Source organism: Triplophysa rosa, linkage group LG14 (genome assembly GCF_024868665.1).
Source record: "Triplophysa rosa linkage group LG14, Trosa_1v2, whole genome shotgun sequence".
Classification (NCBI taxonomy): Eukaryota; Metazoa; Chordata; class Actinopteri; order Cypriniformes; family Nemacheilidae; genus Triplophysa; species Triplophysa rosa.
In genome coordinates this window covers 7,608,370-7,630,888 of record NC_079903.1, presented here as the reverse complement: position 1 = coordinate 7,630,888, position 22,519 = coordinate 7,608,370, and the positions used below count along the sequence as shown (strand labels likewise).

Here is a 22,519-nt window from a genome sequence, read left to right as displayed (position 1 = left end):
TAATGTTTTGGTAGTGACCACAATATTTAATTTGCTCAGTTGAATCAGACTTTCAACAATTTATGGTAAAAAAAATAATTTCATGCATAACTACTGCACATATTCAGCCAGCACATACAGCAGAAGCACTTTTATACATTAAGCTTACTTCTATTTTAAATGTCATTGTGGGTTTTTCAATCGATTATAGAGTATTAAGAAACATGTAAGATTTGAATAAAATCAAATGCGTTTTAATTTCGTTTTTTGGATGTGGGACAGCTGTTTGCACCATACACACTTGATATAGATATTGCTCACATTAATAAAGTTCTCGACAGCCATCGACAAAAACAGCCATCGGTTTTAACTTGGAATCGTTTAACGTTGGGTGTGTTTGACTTGATGCTGAGCTACGCAGGCCGACCGCTTTATATTTATTAATTTAGCAGACGCGGCTTAAAAATGAAGGAGCATTTCATAGTTTGTTAATGAATGAGTAATATTACAACTCTGTACTGTGGTTCATGTGTTTGTGTTGGTCGTGAACCCACTCACCGGCTAATTTATTTTCCAAGGCCGGGAAAGGGCAGTGTTTGGCGTGAGCAGGGCTGACAGACACCGGTGGAGTTTGTGTGGAGAAAACTTTGGGGAAACTTTGACACATTCTGAAACTGTGTTTCATGCATTCTGACTTCTTTACAATGTTAAACATGCTGTCTTCTCATGCAAAAAAAAGAGTTGGACGTATGATGTAGTATTTCTGTGCTCGATACACTCCCCCAGCGTTCGTATAGGTTTTTGGAAAGTTTTTTTTCGAACATGAAAATCCGTATCAAATTTTGTACTTCAACCTTTTCTTAGACCCTTATTGGACAATTCTCATGGAAAAGCACGCCAACACGTCAACCAGGGAGAGCGGGAGAAAGAGCATGCGCACACATCAACCATCTGGAGAAAGAGAGCACTGCGTTCGCGAAGTTCAGCTGTGTTTGTTTGTTCACTGCATTTCGGTGAGGAATGTTATATAACGCTGGATTTGGAGATTGTTTGAAACTGATAGATGGAGCGGTCCCAGAGCTAAAAGATGCCGGACATGAACCGCATGCGATGAGTGAAACGGAGTCATATGTCTGTGTTTTGTTGGCAATGGGTGCGCAAGTGCTTTAGTTAAATTGTGTTTTTGTGAAAATTGTGACTGATTGGCTTGTTAATTGCGAAAGGATAGGAAAACAACTCTGCAAAACTTTGTGTTGCTTACACTGTTCTCATTCCAGGAGCAAATGAAGACTTTAATTGCAATTTCAAACAGGTTTTTTTTATTTATGATCACGTTTTAATTGTGTTTTATTGTGTAAGTTATTTTTACTTAATCAAAACAAGCCAAATGCAGTTTGATTGGTATTAGCTGAATTCTTTTTCAGACTTTTTCAGATTTTTGAAAAATAATAATAATGTTATTATTATTAATATTGTTATAATCATTATTATTATTATCACATCATCACTATTATTATTAACAGAATTTTAGTATTTTAACAAAAATGAAAAAGCATCTCATTTTAGATTTACTAAACAGTACATAAATAATACAACCTGTGGTCATCTATGCCAGGTGTTTTTCAGTGAAATCCTGTAATTTTATGAGGGACCCAAGAGACCAGATTATCACAGAGATTTGGGGATAATCTCTTTTGAGTCAGTTCAGCCTGTCAAACAACCATCACACAACCACCAAGAATACTGTACTCTAGCAACCACTAGCAACAGATGTTGGTGTACCTTGTTGTAAGCTTTGTAAACCAACATGTGTGTGAAAAAAACCCTCCTAGACTTGCCCTGATAAAATGTTGATATTGAACCTCCTGGGGATCTCGCTGTACACCTACTGTAGGTACTTGAATATTGTTTTGTACACACACAAGCAACACTCTTAAAACTGTAAGTCTTAAATCTTACGACACAATCATCAATGGTGTTTTTTGTGAATGTCATTCAGTTTGCAATTGATAATGAAAAACAGAGGCTATTCCCACACAACAGGTCTCATTTCATACAATATATTTACATAAAGTGTAATTGTTTACTCTTTGATAAAAGGCCTTTGGTTTTCGCACTGCAATTTATTCCACTCAGTTTTTTTTAGTATAGTATCATTGAACAACAACAACAAGAACACCAAAAAAGGAATGGATTTCACAAATGTACCACATTTGACCATTTTACTGGCTTTGCTTGGCATAATGCTTCACAAAATCAGGACACATAGCATAAATTAACGTTAGTAGAGCCACAAATTCATTCTTTTTACATCGTTCGTTCACCTGCAAAACACGTAATAAATTAATAAATTAATTCACATGCGACCAAGAGTCGAACATAAACGCTTTCCACAAAACTCCATTCAATAAACAACATTTTGTTTTCAGTTTGTTCTCTCCTGACCTGCTTTAAAAGTCCCCCTTACAAACTACAGCACAAAATCTACAACAGCTGGCACACACGTATTATATTCACCTACTAGAAATCTTCCATAACAATACATTACATTTTATTTTCATAATAGAAAACACATTAAGAAACCGATTTCCGTTCACTTAAAAATGTTCATGAACCAGCCGATACCAGTCCACCAAAATGTAACAGCTTAAAATAATGGCAGTCTTGTAATGCACATTTTAAATAATCCACTGAACACATGAAAGGATCTGGATCTAACAATCTACACATTGTTTACGTATTTACCAATGAGTCCAGACCGCTCACAATCTCATATGTAAAATTAATACAAAATGGCGTTTAGAATATGAAATGATGTAGAGCCAAAATTAGTCTCCCAAACTGCTAGAAACTGAGTATTGGAGGTCCCAGCCCACCATAAAATATGAAATGAAATGACAAAGTCTTCTCAACTGAATGGAAATGAATAATGGGCTTTTCTGAGGTTTCATCAAATATCACTATGCATATCTTTTTCATCCTTAAGCAAGCTCAAGCGCTTTTTATTCAAATGTTATTTTAGGGCATCTCCTTAACGTTGATTTGTGATATTATAGTATTCTAACGCATAATTTTCAAGATACTAAATAATACTCAGCATTCTCATTTCGAAACAATTGGCACTGTTGTACACAGTAGTTTCAAATGTCTCCACAGGCAACACGCACATTCTTGTCCTTCCACGGCTGTTTACAGCTATAGCTACTTGCATTACACAGCCAGTTTGAAAGGAAATGAGGTCAGTATTGCTTCTTTGACCTTTCTTACTGATAGTGCATGAAACACTTGCGAGCGATTTTGAATAATCTATCCATACAGTATATGTCTCTCTTCTGTCAGCTAATAAAAACATTGGCTTGTAGAATATAAACACATAGTACGTGTTTTTTTATTATATGAATAGAGCATTTCTTGAGGTTTTGCGTATGCTTTTGATTTGTTTTCTTTTATAACTGACCAGCTTATTCTGTAATGACAGCCAGGGAAGCGTCACGGTTGAGGAATAAAGATCACATGGATGACTTCAATTCATTTCATGTAGTCACATTATTCCCATTCATACTGCATGCAAAGAAATAGATTGCTCACTAAGTACTTTAATATGATATCTGGTGTCAAGCTAACGGGCTTTATTTTTTACGGTTTCTAAAATCCAAAGTGAGCTTTGCTGTTTATTTAAAACTATTTTTCCCACAACCAAACAGTAATTTATCTTTAACCTTTTCAGCATATTGCTGAGAATGGGATCCTGATCACTTACATAATCTGATGTATTTAAGAGAGAAAAATGGATATATAAAGAGACAAAAACTGTAGGATAGGGCTTGGCGATGATGTCAGCCAAAGGGAAAGTCGGAGCTACCTTTTGATCAAATTTCCAAAGACAAACTATTTTATTATAATTATTCAGTTGCTGAATCATGCACAACAAGACCAGCTATGTAAAAAGGGTCATTTTAGTCATTTGCTATATCGTTCAGTTAAAAAACGAAGTTGAAAAACTTCTTTCTAGCTTTAATGACTCTGGACCCACTGCTGGATTGCTGACTCTACCTCTTTCCTTTTCTGAACCAACAGACAATCCAAATTTGCAAGCAAACCATCATGAAATAGATTCAGATAACCTTTGGATGTCCCGTGTGTCAAATATCACATGGGTAAATTATTTAAGAATCCCTGCTTAAGGTCACGTACAGATAGCAAGCAGCTAACGTGAGTTTGCACAGAACGTTTCAAAAGTTAGAGATGTCTGACATGCGCGGCATGACCGTCCTGAAGGCTCTGTTGTGTTTGTGTCCCTGAAAGACTGGATCTATGGCTTCAGTTTATCCATCTTATTCGCATTGTCCCAGATTATTCCAAATATTTTCCAAATCGTGGTGTAACAGTATGAGAGCTTTGTGGGTAACAGGGTGGAACACCCTTGTGTTCACCCTTTGCCAGTGTTTGAACGTTCATCAAGATTTGATGCCTTTCGCCGGCTCGATTGACTGTCGGACGTCTGTCCACTCCTGCATGGTGTTCTGAAGAGCCTGCGTCTTCTCTTTGTCCACCTGGACGTAGTCCACTTTTTCGTCTGAGGTCACTGAAGAGGTGGACGGCTGTGAGAAAGACGAATCAGCAATTCAGGCACTTGATTCAGATTTCATCATTATGTAAGTGGATGTGTCCGTGAGGAATATGAATATAAAACCCGGCAATATCTCTTACAGGTTTGAATAATGTTATTTTTACATATTAGATTTAATGTCCTGACGGACTTTATAAAGGCTTCAGTTATGGTGTACCTTCCTGTGTGGACCAGGAGAACCAGGCTGAAAGTCCAGGGCCAGATAGTCCACATTCCCACAGTTCCTGGGTGCGGGACTGCTGGTACCACTCATTGCTGGGGAGGTAGATGCTGGGTTTTGCTGTAAAATGTGAAAAATGTGCACGTTGGTATAGAAATAGGTGGCTGACACTGAGCCATGAGGTACAGGAAGATAGTCTTGTTGAGATCTACAGTAAACCTGAAGTCCTCACCATTGTCACATAGTTCTCCTCACTGTCTGCCGAATCAGTACTGGTGATGCTCTGGGTGGAAATGGGCCGACAGTGTTGGGACGACATGGAATTCATGACAGGCCTGTACAATATAGAAAGGTACATCATTTTTGCAAAGCAAATTAGTACAGAAACAAGAGGAATTCTGGATTTTATCATTACTTTCATCTTACGACTCAATAAAAAATTGATTGCGACACTTACGAAAAGGTCATTTTATTCAAGTGTGCTATTGGTATACTTATTTTAAATTAAACTATACTTTTAGTCTATTTTTTATGTTCTTCTCAGAAATGCGCATTAAGTATTTAACAGGTTGGTGGAGTGCCCCGACTTCCCTAAAAGGACTTTGTGGGCACTCATTTCTGCCCAATCACTAATTCACAAATTGAGCCAATCACCTGAACTGTAAATGGCATGTGACTATATCCTGACATTGCTGATTGGCTCATGGAACGACAAGTACGTCTAAACTAGAAATTAACCTAAGATGTGATTCAGACGGTTTTATCAGACGCACGCACCTGGTCCGAAGCCAACTGTGTTTGTTTATCCGTCTGGCTAGTGGCTAATAATATAACTAACTATTTATTGTTTAAATAAATAGTTTACATTTACATAATACATTTTGTTTAATTTATATTATTATTAATTTATCTTAATATTTGATTGTATAATAATTGTATTAAATGAACAATTGGTTTAATTTATTGTATATATATATATTTTAATAAACAATTTGTTGAATGGGTCGTGTAACTGTGTCGCATTTAAGTTTAGCCAAGTAATGTTTTTTTCTACTGGTAACTCAAAATAATACTGACCAGACATACTTTTAACTTGCTAGCTAATGCCATTTACTTGCTATTTCTTTTGCTTGTTATAAGAAATAATCTACAGGGACTCTATACTCTGCGGATGTGTACCGGAGGTTAAGTTTCGTCCACAAACGCATGCATGCACAGTAACGTTTGGTTATGTTGTTGCTTTGAAACTGTCTGTTGAAAGGCAGCTGACATCAAACCTTAAAACCTTAAAAAGGTCCTTTAAAAGAAAACTGGCATTGGTAAAACAACAATATAGTTAAATATTATAGAACAGAAAATACAGTACTAGTTTCGAACGGACATCACTGGAGAAAGATGCTTTTTCGGTTCAGAGGGTGTAGTTACAGCATCTACCAGCAGGAGCTAACTGGATCATGCTAACTAGTCAAATCTTGATCCCTTGGGCTATACGGCAAATGCCTAACATGGCTATTCTTGCAGTATATAAAGTTTTGTTAAATGTAATAATATCCATTTATGCTTGTTGTGACCCACCTCTCTCTTTTGGTGTAGACTGGATGTTTGAATTGTTTATAGTGTTACTGTAAGAAAACTATTCTTTTCTAAAGGGGAGGTCTCCAGCACTCACATGGGTCTGGTCCAGGACATGGTGATGGGGCTCTTGAAGGGAAGCTCATCAATGATGCCATTGTTCCTCAAGTCAAGAGGTGTCGGCTTTGCTGTGAACCAAGACATAAAAAATCTGCTTTACTATTTGAAGGGCTAGTTCACACAGAAATAAAAATTCTGTCATTATTTACTCGACCTCATGTCATTCTGAACCCATATTACTTTCTTTCCTTTGTTAAACTCGATGGGAGAAAATGTACTGGTCGTTCTTATGAATGGGGAGAAAAAGTGAGTGGCCAGGATTTTATCTATTTATTTTCCACAGAAACGATACATTTGTATTTGCATTTGGAATCATGTACTTTACCCTGCCCCAACTGCTATAGAAAAAATAAGGGCACAATGTAAAAAAATCAAAGCTTGACATGAGATGTATAGACAGTGCCCCCACCTGTCCGGTTGGGTTTAAGGTTGCGATTGATTGGCGGCGGCGTAACGTCACTGAGGCGGCCAGGTCGGAGACACTGCGACGCTGTGCTGCCCTTCCTGGCCGGCAATGTCGCTGAGAATCCTGGGAAATCAAAATGGTGAGGCCCTGGGCTCATGGGAATATAATTATTTTTAGGACTGTCAGCCAGGGCGGCGCTGAGAGGGGAGGAGCCGGGATTCATGGGCACGTAGTTATCCTCAGAACCGGCACTGTCGGAGCGGGTCAATGGGGCTTTAGTTCTCTGTAAAGGAGAGAAGAACAATACGATTTACACAGTTTTCAGACCAAGATCGTGACACACACCATTTGTTCTGCCGTAGTTAGAATAGACTTGCTATTGTCAGTTTGCGGCCTCTGTGAGTTATGGGGTCATTTTCAGGAAATGTCTCATTTGTGTCCCCGTGACTCACTATGGATATAATTAACAGGACACTTGTGTGTATTACAAGGCAGACATATGACTTTTAATGTTTTGTTCAGCTAATAAACAATACAAGATAGATAGCCGCATTCAAAACAGGAAACTGCAACATGCAAATTTAGAATAAACAATGTTTTTGTTTTAAGTCAATTGGTTGTTCATGGGCATTGGTTGGGCCTGAGGTGGTAAAACACGATTTCTTTATACAGTATGTAACCCTTTCAAATGAAACTCAAATGTAGTTATAAGACAAAAATGGATGTTTTCTGAGAACAATGTGAACTGGAAATGCGAGAGAAGATGCTTTACCAAGTACGAGCTGAAGCCATCATTCACAGACTCCACAGACTGACCGGAGTTGTTGAAGATCGGCCGCTGGTGGCTGCCGGTCTCAAAGGAGGACCCTAAAATACATTTGATAAATATAAAAAAATCATTTTATTTTGACAGGCAAAGTAAATTTAAAGCAGTCCAAAAATCACAGAAGTCACAAATCGCCACGAACGGAAAAGAAAACATTTATGTAAAAATGTTAATAAATACATTTCCTGGATTCTGTTAGTGGGTGACCAAAAATTATTTACATGCGGGACACATGTGATGGCAATCTTTTCCTATTCCTCACTAGCTCCCAGTTTGCCTCTCTGGTAACATGGTTGCGACAGTGTTGGGTGTAACTAGTTACTAAGTAATTAGTTACTGTAATTATATTACTTTTCCCTTGAAAAAGTAAAGTAAGGGATTACTCTTATATTGCTGTAATTTCAGTACAGTTACTTCTGATGTAATTAAAGTAAATAATGTGTGTAATATATGTGTGTGCAATAGTGGAATTGACATCAAGTCTAACTTTAAAATGCATGCTTTAATGTGTCCTCACATTTGTATACCCTGGTCAGTTAATAAGAATACTTTATGTATTTTCATATTATTTATTTGAATGAATTAAAAGAGCGGTTTCATGTCTATCCTTGAATCACTGAACTAATCAAGGTTGATAATTCTGTAGGATATAGAAAGTAATTAGTAATAAGCAATTAAATATGTTTTGGAGTAAGTAAGTTGTACAGTAATCTAATTACACTGTTGAATATGTAATTAGTAACTAGTAATCTTTTTCAGAGTAACTTGCCCAACACAGGTTGCCGAGCAGGCACAGGTGTGGGAATGAGGATAGTATGGTCAAAAAGTCACTTCCTGTTCCTACAAACACTAGTCTGGCCTTGCCGAGGCACTAGGAAATCACTGAATTGTGTCTGCTATTTTTTCCACTGCTTATCAGGCCGGAACAAGGCATTCTGGGGCGGCCTGCACAGCTTGAATTTCATTAGCCTGCCTGCAGATCAGAATAAACCTTGACCAGATTGCCTACTGGTTTCAAATCAGATGCACAAATTTATCAGAAAAAAACATGAATGAGGGATGCCAGACGAGTGAATGGAAAGCATTTGGTGTATCAATACATAAGCTATTAAAATCACAGGAATATAAAAGTATTTTCATAGAGAAATTGGAATATTTCATGCATTTTTCTATCTCAATCCTTTAGTAGTTATTACATATAAAAACACATATTTATGCTAAATATGTTTTTAATAATAAATAAATGCAAACCTAAAAAGTCTCTGCTGAGTGACAACTTAAATTAAACAAAAATCTACATTTACTATATTTTAGTTATTTTACAAATCCGTTTTTTTATTTGGTTTTAAAATATAATTAAACAGTTCTGGTACCAGGGCTTAATGATAAAATTAAATAAAATTTGAATCAGAATAAAAAATAAAATAAAATGAAAAAGAACAAAACAGAACAGAACAGAATAGAACAAAACAATAATCAGAAAAATAAAAATAAAACCAAATAGAATGAACGAATGAAAAATGAAGCGTTTCACTTCAAATTTGATGTGTCCTACTGAAGTGGACAATTAACATTTCTTTAGGTTTAAGCAATTAATTTTACTAAACCGTTGATGAAATATAGAGTACAGATCAAGCATTTAGAAGAGAAGATATGAGAAGAGAAGGCGGGAGAAAAAAGAAATGAGGCGAGATGAGAACAGCAGATAATATTTCAAACAAGATGATCATATACCTCTGTGAAGCTTGATGTTCTCCACTGCTGGCAGCGTGTTCCTTCTGGGAATCACCGAAACTGTTGCTACATCACCGTTTTGAGCCCCTGTCGACAGCGGGCTGGCCCACTGCGTCTCTGAGCCTTGGCTGGGTTTGGGTGGCCTGGGTGGGGGCGCGTTTGTGGAGTCAGAGTTGGATGGCAAAAGGGCGTTGTGGTTCTTGTCAAACGTGCGAGGGATCTGGTAGACAGAACCGGGAATGCTGGGTAGATCATAGTTATCAAGGGCCCGTTGCTCATTGGCGTGTGGGGCGGCGAGAGTGTTACAGGGGGTTTTATAGATGTAGACGTCTTCGGAGTCAAGCTCCGATTGCTCTTCAGAGCTGTAACCTCTGGGCAGGACGTAGCAGGCATCCCGTGTGTCTGTCCGTGAAGAGAGCTGCTGATGTTTGCCAGGTTTGGGTAGACTGTAGAAACCGTGAAGCTGTCCGCCCATGCCGTTCAAACAGTGAGAGAAGCCATGAGTGAGTCTCTGAACCGCAGAATCACTGCCCACTAACAGGCTGCTGCGGGACGCTTGTGAGAAACTGGCACTCCTATGGAGAAAAATGGATAAATAGGTTAGTTTATATAATGATATATACTGTATATATTTGTAAAATAAATCACTATGGAACTAAACGTACATTCAGTTCCAACACGCTTGTATATAAAAATCTCACATTACTAATACATTACTAGTATACACACAAACCTACTAGTTAAAGATGCCATTAAATAAAAATACAGGCCCTTTGGCGTGCCAAAACGTTAACACAATAATAATAAATTGCACGGGGCTTAATAATAAAACAAAAACAGATAGCTGTTAATTCTTGTCTAATACTTTATTTGACCACCGGGGGCAGTGCTTCTCTTTGTCTTCGTCTGACTGTCGATGTATGTAGTGCGAAAGTTTGACATTGTCTGAGTGTCTTCATTGAGCAGACAGCTTCTAGGATGTGATTGAGTGTTTATGAGACATGTTGAAGAAAGTGAAAACTGGCTTTGTATTGAGCACTGGCCACATGAACATTCCCACAGTAAAACTGGCATGGCTGGTACTCGTGGGACAATACTCTGTTTGAGTCTGTTTACTTTATGCAGGGTTTGAACTTACATGCTCTTCAAGAGAGTTTGAGAGATAAAATGAATGGTTTGATGGTTTCATTAGTAGGCCTACTTGATTCATGATCTCATGTACCGAACTCAATGACGTAATCCTGAACTCAGTGACAGCTGAGAAAAAGATCAAGGAGAAAAGACTGTTGAGCATATCCTGAAAGTGAATCCCTCTGCAAACATAATATTAGGTCACGGTTTGCCTCTGATTTGTTTAGGAAGGTCTTCTATGTGTTTGTTTAATATAGAATACTCGTAGCTCACATCCTATAGTCTCAATGTCAGACGTCATGGACTGTTGGCTGAACGTATGATGTGTTACAAAACTGGAAACACTTTAGTTTCTAAGTCGTCATAGTTGGCTGGTTGAATTCTACAGAATTGCTTGATGTATCAACTTTACGTTTTTACTCTGTATGTAAATGTAAACACAGCGGTGAACAAAATGAAGTGTGATTGGTTGCTTCCGCTGTCAAGTCTAAAGGTTTGACTTGTCACAGCCTAACATTAATATTTCCCTAAAGTGACCCCCAAATTCCAGCGAAATGTTACAATAGATTTGCAAACAGCATTTTATACACTTGTACCGCAAACCCACCACATCACTGACTACAAATCCAGTGACATCAGCGACATCATCTTTCTGCCGTAATAGTTAATCAATATCCAGCAGAATTTTCATTACATGATTTTTCATCTATGTGTTGTTCTCTGGAGATCATTCATCAGCACACGACAGGCCTCATATGAAGAATAATGTGTCTCTAGATTTCAGTGTCTTGTTAAAAGAAAGCATCTGTATAGATGAATATGTGTGAGAGAGAAGCAGCCACAGGAACCTGCCGACCTGACGTCTATGAATTACTGTAAAGCAAAGGAGATGATGGATGGCGGTTCAGACTTCATGATTTATAGCTTTCACTGGGACTTTCGTGAAGCCAGGATGAACTGTTCATTTTTTAAGGATAAAGTCAAAATCTTTTAATAAAAAATAAAAAGGTATATTTTACCATACAGAAAACACTTTTATATGAGACAGCATAACTTCTGTTTTTAGCAGGTCAGGTCACAATCCTTTAAATACTTTAAAGGGAACATGTGTCATTTTTATACATTACCTAAATTCCCGTATTTATTAATGCATAAGAGGAAACAACTAAGTAAAGCATTTGTGAGTTGATTTCTTTAAAAGTATATACTGCATACTGTATATATATAAGCATCCCAACTAACACATCCCAGCATCACTGGTCATCACTTTGTCCAACCAATGGCATATGAGGGAGTTTTTGAAAAAGACTTGGCTACTAATAGCACAAAATGACAACCTTCAACTTATGATATGAGCAGAATTCTAGTGCGCTAAAACACAGCAATGATTCAACCATAGGCATTAACATTTTGTATTAAATCGTACATTGTCTCACTTTATTTAAATTGCTACGTACCAAACTAGGGTTGCACGACTCATCGTATTTTAATCACAATAACAATCTCTACATTCATTATTATAACGTCAGAAATGTCATTTTTGGGGTGGAGTGGACGGATGATAGCATGCTTTGAAATCTGGTGTCGCAGAAGTTCAAAAGCAGCAGACTAAAACATGTATTTATTGTTATTAATAAATATAATTATGTATTACAAATAATAAAAATAATAGTATATAATAATATATAATATTAAAAAGTGTATAATAATAATAATAATATATTTAATAATTATTATTATGATTAAATATTAAATTATAAACAATCATAAATATAAAAAAATATGTTGAAGTAAAATTGTAAAAGTTCTACAAAGATAGATCATCATGATTATTCACGATTATAATTTTGAGCAAAATAATCGCGATTATCAGATTATCATTATCAGATTATACATTGCAGTCCTATACCAAACCTATAAACACCATTGTTTCTTGCAGTTTACATGGGAAATGTAGCAAATATTCTGCTGTTTAATTAAAAAAAAAACGATTAAACTGATTCATGTAAATAGAGAAGCATACTTTGAGTTTTTGGTTTGTAGGCTGTATAGGGATATATAACATGACAACAGGATGTACTGACACCACGAGTTCATGGCTCTTACCGTGCACTCTCACTCTTGCGGCTCATGCACTGGTGAAGCCAGAGGTAGTCCTGTGGAGCGCTGTTAGACAGAGCACTGTGAGAGTGTCGTACAGGTAAATCGAACGTGAACAGCATTGGCTGGCTGGAGTGGGCGGGTACTGAGCTTTTACGTTCACCGATCAGAGGAGCCAAAGAGGCGCCCAGGTCATTAGCCAAGGATCGAGAACCGTGGGTGGCGGACGACCTCTCATCTGTGTGGAGAAACGAGAAAAACAACCCTTTAAGAATCTGACAAACACAACCGGTGGAATTCGAACAACCAGTTTCATTTTCATTCTGAACGCATTTTGAGTCAACAAACGACAATAACCAAAAAGTAAACAAGCAAAATTGAACAATGTGACAAACGCATCAGGAAATATGATCATATCTGACTTATTGACCATGTGCAACACGCTGCTTTTAAAAATCTGTATAGTTCAATAACAGAAGGCCTGTTTTTGTCCATTTTCCGCAGTCAAAAGACGAGGACAGATCAATGAAGAGATTTGGGAAGTAATATCCATGTACACGTTTAACAGTCTTCCAAACTAAGTCAATATAAATTGTGCGAAGAAATAAGAAATAACAACAGCAGGAATCATTCGGAGACTGCGTGCCGAGGCCCTCGATCGCTATCTGTTTTTCTATGTCAGCACAGCTATGTGAACGTCATGGCCTTTGCTTTGGGCTGTTTCTTTGTGACATCGCTGATTTGCGCCACACGGGTCCGCTGAAGAAATATCTCAGGCCTGCCGACTCAAAATAGACCAGGCGGTGAGCCAAAACCAGGAAGCGCATATGACCCTCCTCCTACTACCACCCCGATCAGCCCCTGAGAAGGGCAGAAAGTAAGATTAGAGAGAGAAAGATGCACATATAGAGAAAGAGAGAGAAAGATTGGGGAGAGTGGGTGGGAAAGTCAGCCTACTGCACTTGTACTGCATACTTATTATTCCATAGTATTTATTTTCCCTACTGTGGGAGTCAATTGGGGATGAGATCTATTTGATGATATTCTTCCAAATATATTCGCATGTGTTTAGCAGAACAAAGAAATGTATACAGGTTTTGAACAACCTGAGGGTGAGTAAATGATAACAGAATTTTCATTTTTGGTTGAACTATCCCTTTAAAGTTGGTTCAATAGAGTTTGATGAAGTCTAATAGACACAAAAATATACAGTTTTACCTCACTGCAATGTAGGGCTGCCCAATACTGAGGAAAAATGTTATATGTGATAACTTGCTAATGCTATATACTGTAATGCACAATATACAATACAATTTAATTTATATTTATTTTAAAATTATATAAACAAATATGTAAAAACACAATTTCATGTAACCAACATACATGCATGTTCCCAGGGGCAGACTGACTGGTAGGACATTCTGTCAAAGTCCTACGGCCGTGACCAGTGGCGGACTGGCCATCTGGAGTACCGGAACTTTTACGTTTGTATGGACGCTTGGGCCGGACAGACGGATGTATTATAAATGCGAATGCACGCAACGCTAAGGCATTAGCGAGTCGGACACGTATGCATGTAACGCAATGACACGTTACATACAACACCCCCCCATCGACAGAAATGGTGGAGGGCCGATGCCATCAAACAAACCCCCCCCCCGTCGACAAAAATGGTGGAGGGTAGGGCTGCATAACGATTAATCGCGACTAATCGTTTGCAGAATAAAAGTTTTTGTTTACATAATATATGTTGGTGTACTGTGTGTGATAATTATGTATTTATAAATACACACACATGGATGCATGATATTAAGAAAAAAAAAAATATATAATATAAATTATATAAATATAAAACATATCAAAAGTTACATATTTCTTGTTCATATTTCTTACATAATACAGTACATGCATGTACGTGTATTTATATATACATAATTATCATACGCAGTACACCAACATATTATGTAAACAAAAACGTTTATTCTGCAAACGATTAGTCGCGATTAATCGTTATGCAGCCGTAGTGGAGGGCTGAATAATCCAGGGCCGATTTTGCTTCCCAGTCTGCCCCTGCATGTTCCACATTCTTTCTGTGAAATAAATGCATCACAACAACAGATAGTGATTAGTGTTGCAGCACAGAAAAGAAAATCTGAGAGTGTCACTTTAAGAACTTCTCAGGTAAGTTTGTTATGAGAATGTCACGGCTTATTGATCAGCTTGCATATGTCAGAGTATGTGCCTGAACTATTGCAATACACATATCGTAATCATAAACACAATTACAATATTTCGAAATAATGTGCAGACACTTTGCAATGCATTGTGGGATTGTCTTATTTAAAGTTACATGCAATGCTGCATCAAAATCTGTTCAAAGCTAAATTTTGGCATACACTTTAAAAATACATTTTTTAAGTAGGATTAAACTATTTACATGTCACTTAAACTAACTCTTACATTTAGGCTAGAGTTGCTGAGCACTACCATTCAAATGTCAACCTTGCCAAAAAAACTTGTTTTTACCATATTGATAGTGAAATGTCTCTGTTAAGTTTTCAGTCATTTGTTATGTTTTGCATAGTCAGGTAAGTGCAGCTTTTAGAATAGGCACATTTATAATAGAGTAATGTCACGTTCATATTGTTTCTTCCTTATAAATGAAACATAACAATTAAAATAAATATTTTATGTTCTATTAAGAGCCAACCATTCTCCATTTATTGGGTATTATTAAAGTTTAGTTTAGGAAAATATTAACAGATGGTTTAACATATTGTTTTAAGAATGATTCTCCAGGAATTTTTGTATGGGAATTACCTGAATTACTTTGCTGTAAATTAAAAACGAGATAAAATTGCTTAACTTATTTTGATGAGTATCGAATGAATATTTTGCCATGACTTACCGATCACATTATTTTACAATGTATGTTTGACCTATAATGCCATAAAATGCTAAGAAGCAGCTTTGTAGTTTACAGAGTTTACTAAATGGACCAACAGCATGCAAGGCTGGACCACCGAGCCTTTGTGATGTCCATGTTAACAGTTTGAGACGAAGATGGGAGTGACTCTGAGTCATAAATAAGGTCAAGTATCTGCCTGAGGGAAGGAGAGCACAGAAGTAGACACAGTGAGAAGAAGACTTGCTGTCTTCAGAACACGGACACAGTGTCAGGAGTCTACTGAAGGTCTTCAATTACTCCATTGTTTATCAGGACCCCAAAGCTACATGGGACGGCACTTCTCCATTTGCTTTGTGTATGCGCTCAACCCTGACAGCGAGCTCAGGGTCCACTAACCGCCATTGCCGTATTGATTTGTGATAGGAGTGCACTCCGGCCCCTCCTCTGAGAAAGGAGAGAGTAAGATGGGTAATGAGGGGTTTAGATTGAGACACAGGCTTTGCTTCGCATCTGTCAAGTATTATGGACTAATGCGGTGAGGTAAAGGCACTTTAGCACAGCGACGGGCGGAGTTTGATTATCTTGATGCTAATGGTAAACAGCATGATAGGGTATGAAAGAGGAAAATCTGGGGAAATCGACATTGATCTCATCATGTCAGGGAAATAAGATGAACATTGTTGGTTTATTGTATTCTATTAAGAATATTGAATATATTGTTCATGATAATGCAAACTCTGTATTTTTGATTATTTTCATGTGTTTAACTTCTTGACTTTAGAGGCGTCTCGGCACATGACCACTGGTATTGTCGCCTACTGCTTTTGCATACTGAGGATCTGGGCATACTATTATAATACATAGCAGTAAAATAGACACATCCTGAGGCAGTGTGTTGTGCTGTTAGTCCCCGTGACTAAAATAAAGATTCACTACTCTGGAGCATGACATCATATCCTGTTGCCCATCATATCATGGGGTCTATTTGCATTCTAAAAGTGACCAAGCATTTACACTGAATACAAAATTCAATCCAAAATGGGATAGAGTGGGCTACTTTTACTTAGGCCAATAATAAATAACCGCCTAGCAACACCCTTGCAAAGCCCTGGCAACGACCCAGAACACCTTAGCAACCACATAGCAATGCACCTAATACACATTAGCAACAGTAAAACCCTGACAACCACCCCTAACAAACTAGAATAACTGTGGCCAGATTTGCATGGAAAAATGCACTTTAAACTGTTGTTTGACTCATAATGCAAATTCAAAATCAAAGAAAAAATAAAAAGATTGGGTTTTGAATAAATGTTAAATACTAGGAAATAAAGATGTTAAGAGTATTTTACCATTTAACAAACCATGGTTATATGGAACACAAATATGTGATGAGAACTAATTCTTTGGAAATTGCTATTAAGACATTTGGCAAAGTAGAAGTTCAAGTTGGCCAAAAGTAAAGTCCCTTTAGGTTCAATTAAACCATCAAAATATGAGATGTATAGTACAAAATTGTCACAACACAAGATTTTTATAGTTTTTATTGGACAAAATTAGGGCTGCAACAACTAATCGATAAAATCGATAATAATCGATAATGAAATTCGTAGTCAACGAATCGTGCAGCGCGAGGTGCGCAGTTGTAAAGTCACACGTGTCTCTCCGTGCAGCGCGAGGTACGCAGTTTTAAAGTCAGACGTGTCTCTCGGTGCGTGCGTCCGTGCAGCGCGAGGTGTGCAGTTTTAAAGTCCGACGTGTTCTGCATGCATCTCTTCAAGCTGCGCAGTTTTAAAGTTTAAAGGGGAGAGGTGTTTTAAATGACAAAATTAAAGATTATATTAGTAAAACCCAATTTGTGGCGTTTGCACTTTGCAAAGTACATATTAGGCTAAATACCCTAATTTGGTGGTTTATTTAGTTCAGAGGTGGGTAACAAAGTATTTACTTGAGTACTGTACTTAAGTACACTTTTTGAGTATTTGTACTGAAGTATTACTTTTTCTGTTTACTTTTTACTGTACTTCACTACATTTGAATGACAAATATCTCACTTTTCATGGCACAAAAAAATGATTTCCTTGGCCGACCCTCCCCTCGCTCCCACTTTGGGAGAGACTATTGTCAGTTGCTTCTAATATGACACACATGAATCAACTCACCAGGTGTGTTAATTATGGAGACATTCACAACATTTTGGTAGAAGGCTAATGAGTTCAGTTGTGTATACTTTTCCCATATCTGATTTACTTATTATAAGCAAAAGATGTAATCACATTTTATCCGATTAATCGATTAACCGAAAAAATAATCGTCCAACTAATCGACTACCAAAATAATCGTTAGTTGTAGCCCTAGACAAAATTAGTTGGCAAAAAAGGCTAACAATACGCACCAAGTGCTGGGTTATTTTCAACCCAATGTTGGGTCAAAACCACTGGGTTAAAAATGGTTTTAAAGGGGTCATATGACACGGCTAAAACGATTATTAAAATTTGTTTTAGATGTAATGCAATGTGTATACACGATTTAAGGTTCAAAAACTTAAGGTTAAAGTTAACTAAGGCAGATTTTTTACAAAGCTCATCACTCTGAAAAGCGAGGTGTGCTATGATTGGCCAGTTTACCAGTGCGCAGTGATTGGTCGAATACTGCAAGCGTGTGACGGAAATGTAACGCCTCTTACCATATTTGGAACATCAGGTTCCAAAGCAATTATACTGACAGGTACGCCCATCTTACTTGCATCTACATTTGGGCGGTCTTAAATCATACCACGAACTGACGTAGATTTGTGGGGGTGTGGTTACACGAGGCGTTTCAGGCAGGTCTGGGTGAGCATTCGCTTTTAGATAAAATGCATCTTGTAGCAAAGTTCAATAAAACGGGAAGGAAGGAGGTGGGAACCGGCGAACATTTAACAATAAACTTGAATCAAAATAACCAAACAATAACACGGAAGTAAAAAGCCGGCAGCTCCTCACGGACGACTGCCGGCCACACAAACATAAACACAAAACTTAACATTTACGGGCCCGGTCCTCTCTCGTCGGCAGTCCCGTCGCTTGTCCTCTTATGCTCCCTAGCTCCCCGTGATGCATGCGGGACCGGTGCGCGTACAGCTGATACTCATTATCACTCACGCCACCGGCCCCGCCTTCCTGCCCCACGGCTCTCGTCCCGCCTTCCTCACTACATACCCCCATCGCCCCTCACAGGCCGGGGGGTACCACCGCGCCTGTGCTTACTCCCCCCCGGGGGGCCCCCTTGAGAGCCCCAGCGCCTGGGGTACGCACCGACGAGACGAGAGAACAGAGCCAGGAGCACCCCGAGCGACAGGGACGAGAGAGGGGAGAGAGGAAAAAAAAATATTCTGGTTCCCTGACACGCTGTCGTTCGGTCCTCAGCCCAGCCGAGAGGCTCTTCCTCGCGGTGCTATGCAGTGGTGCGGTACGCTCCGGGGCGACCCGATCCTCCTCCGCCTCCTGGCGGCCGGCGATGGCTTCCCCCCGAGGGCAGCCGGCAGCGAGTTGTCCGTTCCCTGCTCTTCCCCTTTTTTCCCGGTGGACAGCAGCAGGCTCCGGCCCACGGCAAACGGCCCGAACTCCTCCGCTCCCTCCTCTACGGCCGCCACCCCACCTCGGCCCAGGAGCACGGCAGCGAGGTCTTCGTCCCCCGTCGAGCTCTCTCTCTCCGGCACCACCGCTTCGGGCAGCCGCTGGCGGACGTCCTTCGTCTGCGCTGCCCGAACTCCCCAGCACCGCGAGGCCGCTCGGCGGCGAGGGCTCTTCGACAGCATGTCCCTCCTTCCTCCTGGGTTTCGGCACCAATGTAGCAAAGTTCAATAAAACGGGAAGGAAGGAGGCGGGAACCGGCGAACATTTAACAATAAACTTTAATCAAAATAACCAAACAATAACACGGAAGTAAAAGGCCGGCAGCTCCTCACGGATGACTGCTGGCCACACAAACATAAACACAAAACTTAACATTTCCAGGCCCGGTCCTCTCTCGTCGGCAGTCCCGTCGCTCGTCCTCTTATGCTCCCTAGCTCCCCGTGAGGCATGCGGGACCGGTGCGCGTAGAGCTGATACTCATTATCACTCACGCCACCGGCCCCGCCTTCCTGCCCCACGGCTCTCGTCTCGCCTTCCTCGCTACACATCTTTTGTTCAGACACTTTAATTTTTGCAATTTTACGTGTCTAATACATGCATGGGCAACTTATAACACACCAAACACACAGAAAAACACGCGTTCGCGCCATATGACCCCTTTAATACACCTAGCAGGGTTTATCCTTTTTTGACCCAATGCTGGATTGAAAACAACCCAGCATTTTTAGAGTAGAGCACATTAGGGAATATGTATTTTATTCAAATATACAAAAATGCATAGAAAAACAAACTCACAGGTAATAAAACAAACACTGGCTACAATTTAATCAGTTATTAATAGTATTAATAATCTCTTGTTTTTTGACTACAGCAGGACTACAGCGACTCAATAAGCTTTCCACGTGAAACATGTTGTGCTTAATTCTTCGCCAAGACACCTTAAATTTCTAAAACTCCGTTAAAATAAAGCTAAAATTCAGTTTATACTCCAAACACACTAATGCAACAAGCGTACAAACGCTTCAATACATAAGTATTACTATATTTGAATAAAGATGGACATCACTTTTGGCCACTACTGTGTATTTATCACGTTCTGTCTCATCTGTAGAGCAGTCACCATCAAACACAATTACTTTACTTTACTGGTCTCAGGGGTCTGAAATTAGGATAACCAGTGAGGCAGAGAGAGACAAGACATTTATCTTGATCTCATTTCATCTCTGTGTTTCTCTTTATTTTTGCTCATCTCTAAAAAACATTCCCAATATTATCAGAAAGCAAAATCTCTCCTCATGGGTCTTCTCACTTTTTGCTCCCAGATCTAGTTTGCATGCCTGACTGGTTAAAAGGGAAATGTAATTCTGCTAAAGGTTTCAGAGAAAGACAGTACTTAAGGAATCGTGTCTTCGGGGGTAGAGTCCAGAAAAATGACTTCAGATATGACTCCACCACAACCTACGTCCAGACAATGCAGCCACTATTGTCTCCTGGGTCCCATACTCTCGGCATGGACACTCAGACAATAATACGTAAATCCCAAATGGCATGCCGGGAACCATTTGCATTCCTTAAATTGGGAGAATCCATTTTCCTAAATGAGACTGACGTCAGCACTTAATAGCATCTCTGGTCACTTCGGGGTTACTCCAGCATAATGGAACGGCTTATCAGGGGACGACAATAGTGCTGGTGTATGGGCCACATGTGCTTATCTGTCACTAACACTATAACTCCATCCATTTAACAATGACCAGGAACATCTCTGCAGCACCATTTTGTATTATATTATATAACTGCTATTGCTCATACTTATCCATACACTATCAACCACAAAGCAAAGGTCTAAAAACACCACTGTCCATACCCTAACAAAACTTAACCACGGTTATATTATAGTAAAAGAGTGGTAACCATATTTTTGAGGTTTTATTTGTAGTAAAGCCATTGTTAATTTGAATAAGGGTATCATCAGAGTATCATTACCGCACGATCTGAACGGCCATGCAACACATGCCCCGGTGGGATATCCTGATACCATCGTCTGATGGTAGCTGGATTAATTGGTCTCTAGCTGGTCCAAGATGGACATTTATGGTCATTAGTTGGTTCACGCTGCTCCAGATGGTTGATCAGATGGTTGAGTTGGAATACCAGCTGGTCGTGCTGGGGTCGACCTGGTAGACCATCTTGATCAAGCTGAGTAGGGCAGGTAGACCACCCTCAGGCCAGAAAGAAATCAGCTTGACCACCTTAAAGTCATATGATCTGTTTTTTTCCAACAGGGTATTGAAATCTGGGCAATTCCATGCAAACGTCAACCTTAAGAAGAAAAATCAAGCTTTCCCAAAGGTTTTCACCATACCGACGTTAATATTTGGTGGTTTAAATACTCATGTGAAGTCTTAGTTTTTAAAGCACTTTTTTGTTTTTAAAGCATAGTTTTGCATAGTCAGGTAAGTGAACTGTCACATCCATAACGGTCCATATTCCTCAAAAACAAGCACATGAAAATTTAAATAAAAAACAACAACTATTTTGTTGTCCTATAAAGAGGCATCCCTTCTCTATTTATTGGGTATTATTGCTTCTGGTTTGTACATTTTAATTCGCAGAAATCCTACAATGTATGTTGTCTCTCAAAAACGTGCGTCCTATTTGTCACATCCATAACCCATACATTTTCCTCCCTTTTAAAAATAGAAAACTCGTGCATAGACTGATATTTTTCTGATGTCTGGACTCTATCATCAGGGGTTTAGTAAAATATAAACCGTTATTTCAATTACTGGTAATAAATATATTTTCTGATTTCAAGTTTTAACTCAAAATGTCACATCCATAACGCTGGAATTGCCCTTCTTCATGCCTGTCAGCGGATTATAGTTCAATAAAAAATATCCACAACGCATGCAGCAATAAGGAGCTAGACCGAAAAAACTAGATAACAGGGATAGAGACGGAGCAAAATGAGGGCCATGTTCCAGGATTCGCCATTAGGATAACACTGCCCCCAACCCCTGCCAATGCAGCCTGAATCATGTGACCACACTGCAACATCCATTCCCCTCAGCAACTGATCAATTGGCGGGACAGAAGCTCTTCGTCAGATCTGATAAATCATCCGGTTTGGGATGATTTCATTCCTACAGAAACTACTGGCCAAGCTGTATGCACTAAAGCTATGAGGTAAACACATGGTGGAAACGTCATACAGCTGTCACCAGAATTCAGAGACTTGACCAATTTGCTTGAGTGGTTTGGAGTCTATTATGAAATTAACTGCTGCATGTTCTTGAATATTAATTTCAATGGCCTGTTTCACATCAGATTAAG

The 22,519-nt window shown here is 38.9% G+C and overlaps 1 protein-coding gene across 1 annotated transcript in view; it reads right to left on the bottom strand.

Annotated features, from left to right (window-relative positions):
- Positions 1–1,696: 1,696 nt before the first annotated feature.
- gab2 (GRB2-associated binding protein 2) overlaps positions 1,697–22,519 on the bottom strand; it is a 62,386-nt gene continuing 41,563 nt past the window's right edge. Inside the window, exons 3-10 of the mRNA XM_057350949.1 lie at positions 12,665–12,896; positions 9,428–10,002; positions 7,640–7,734; positions 6,871–7,150; positions 6,439–6,529; positions 5,002–5,104; positions 4,767–4,889; positions 1,697–4,580 (exon numbers count right to left, since the gene is read on the bottom strand). Coding sequence (XP_057206932.1) covers positions 4,437–4,580; positions 4,767–4,889; positions 5,002–5,104; positions 6,439–6,529; positions 6,871–7,150; positions 7,640–7,734; positions 9,428–10,002; positions 12,665–12,896 — 1,643 coding nt within the window. The 3' untranslated portion in view covers positions 1,697–4,436. The remainder of the gene's footprint in view (positions 4,581–4,766; positions 4,890–5,001; positions 5,105–6,438; positions 6,530–6,870; positions 7,151–7,639; positions 7,735–9,427; positions 10,003–12,664; positions 12,897–22,519) is intronic.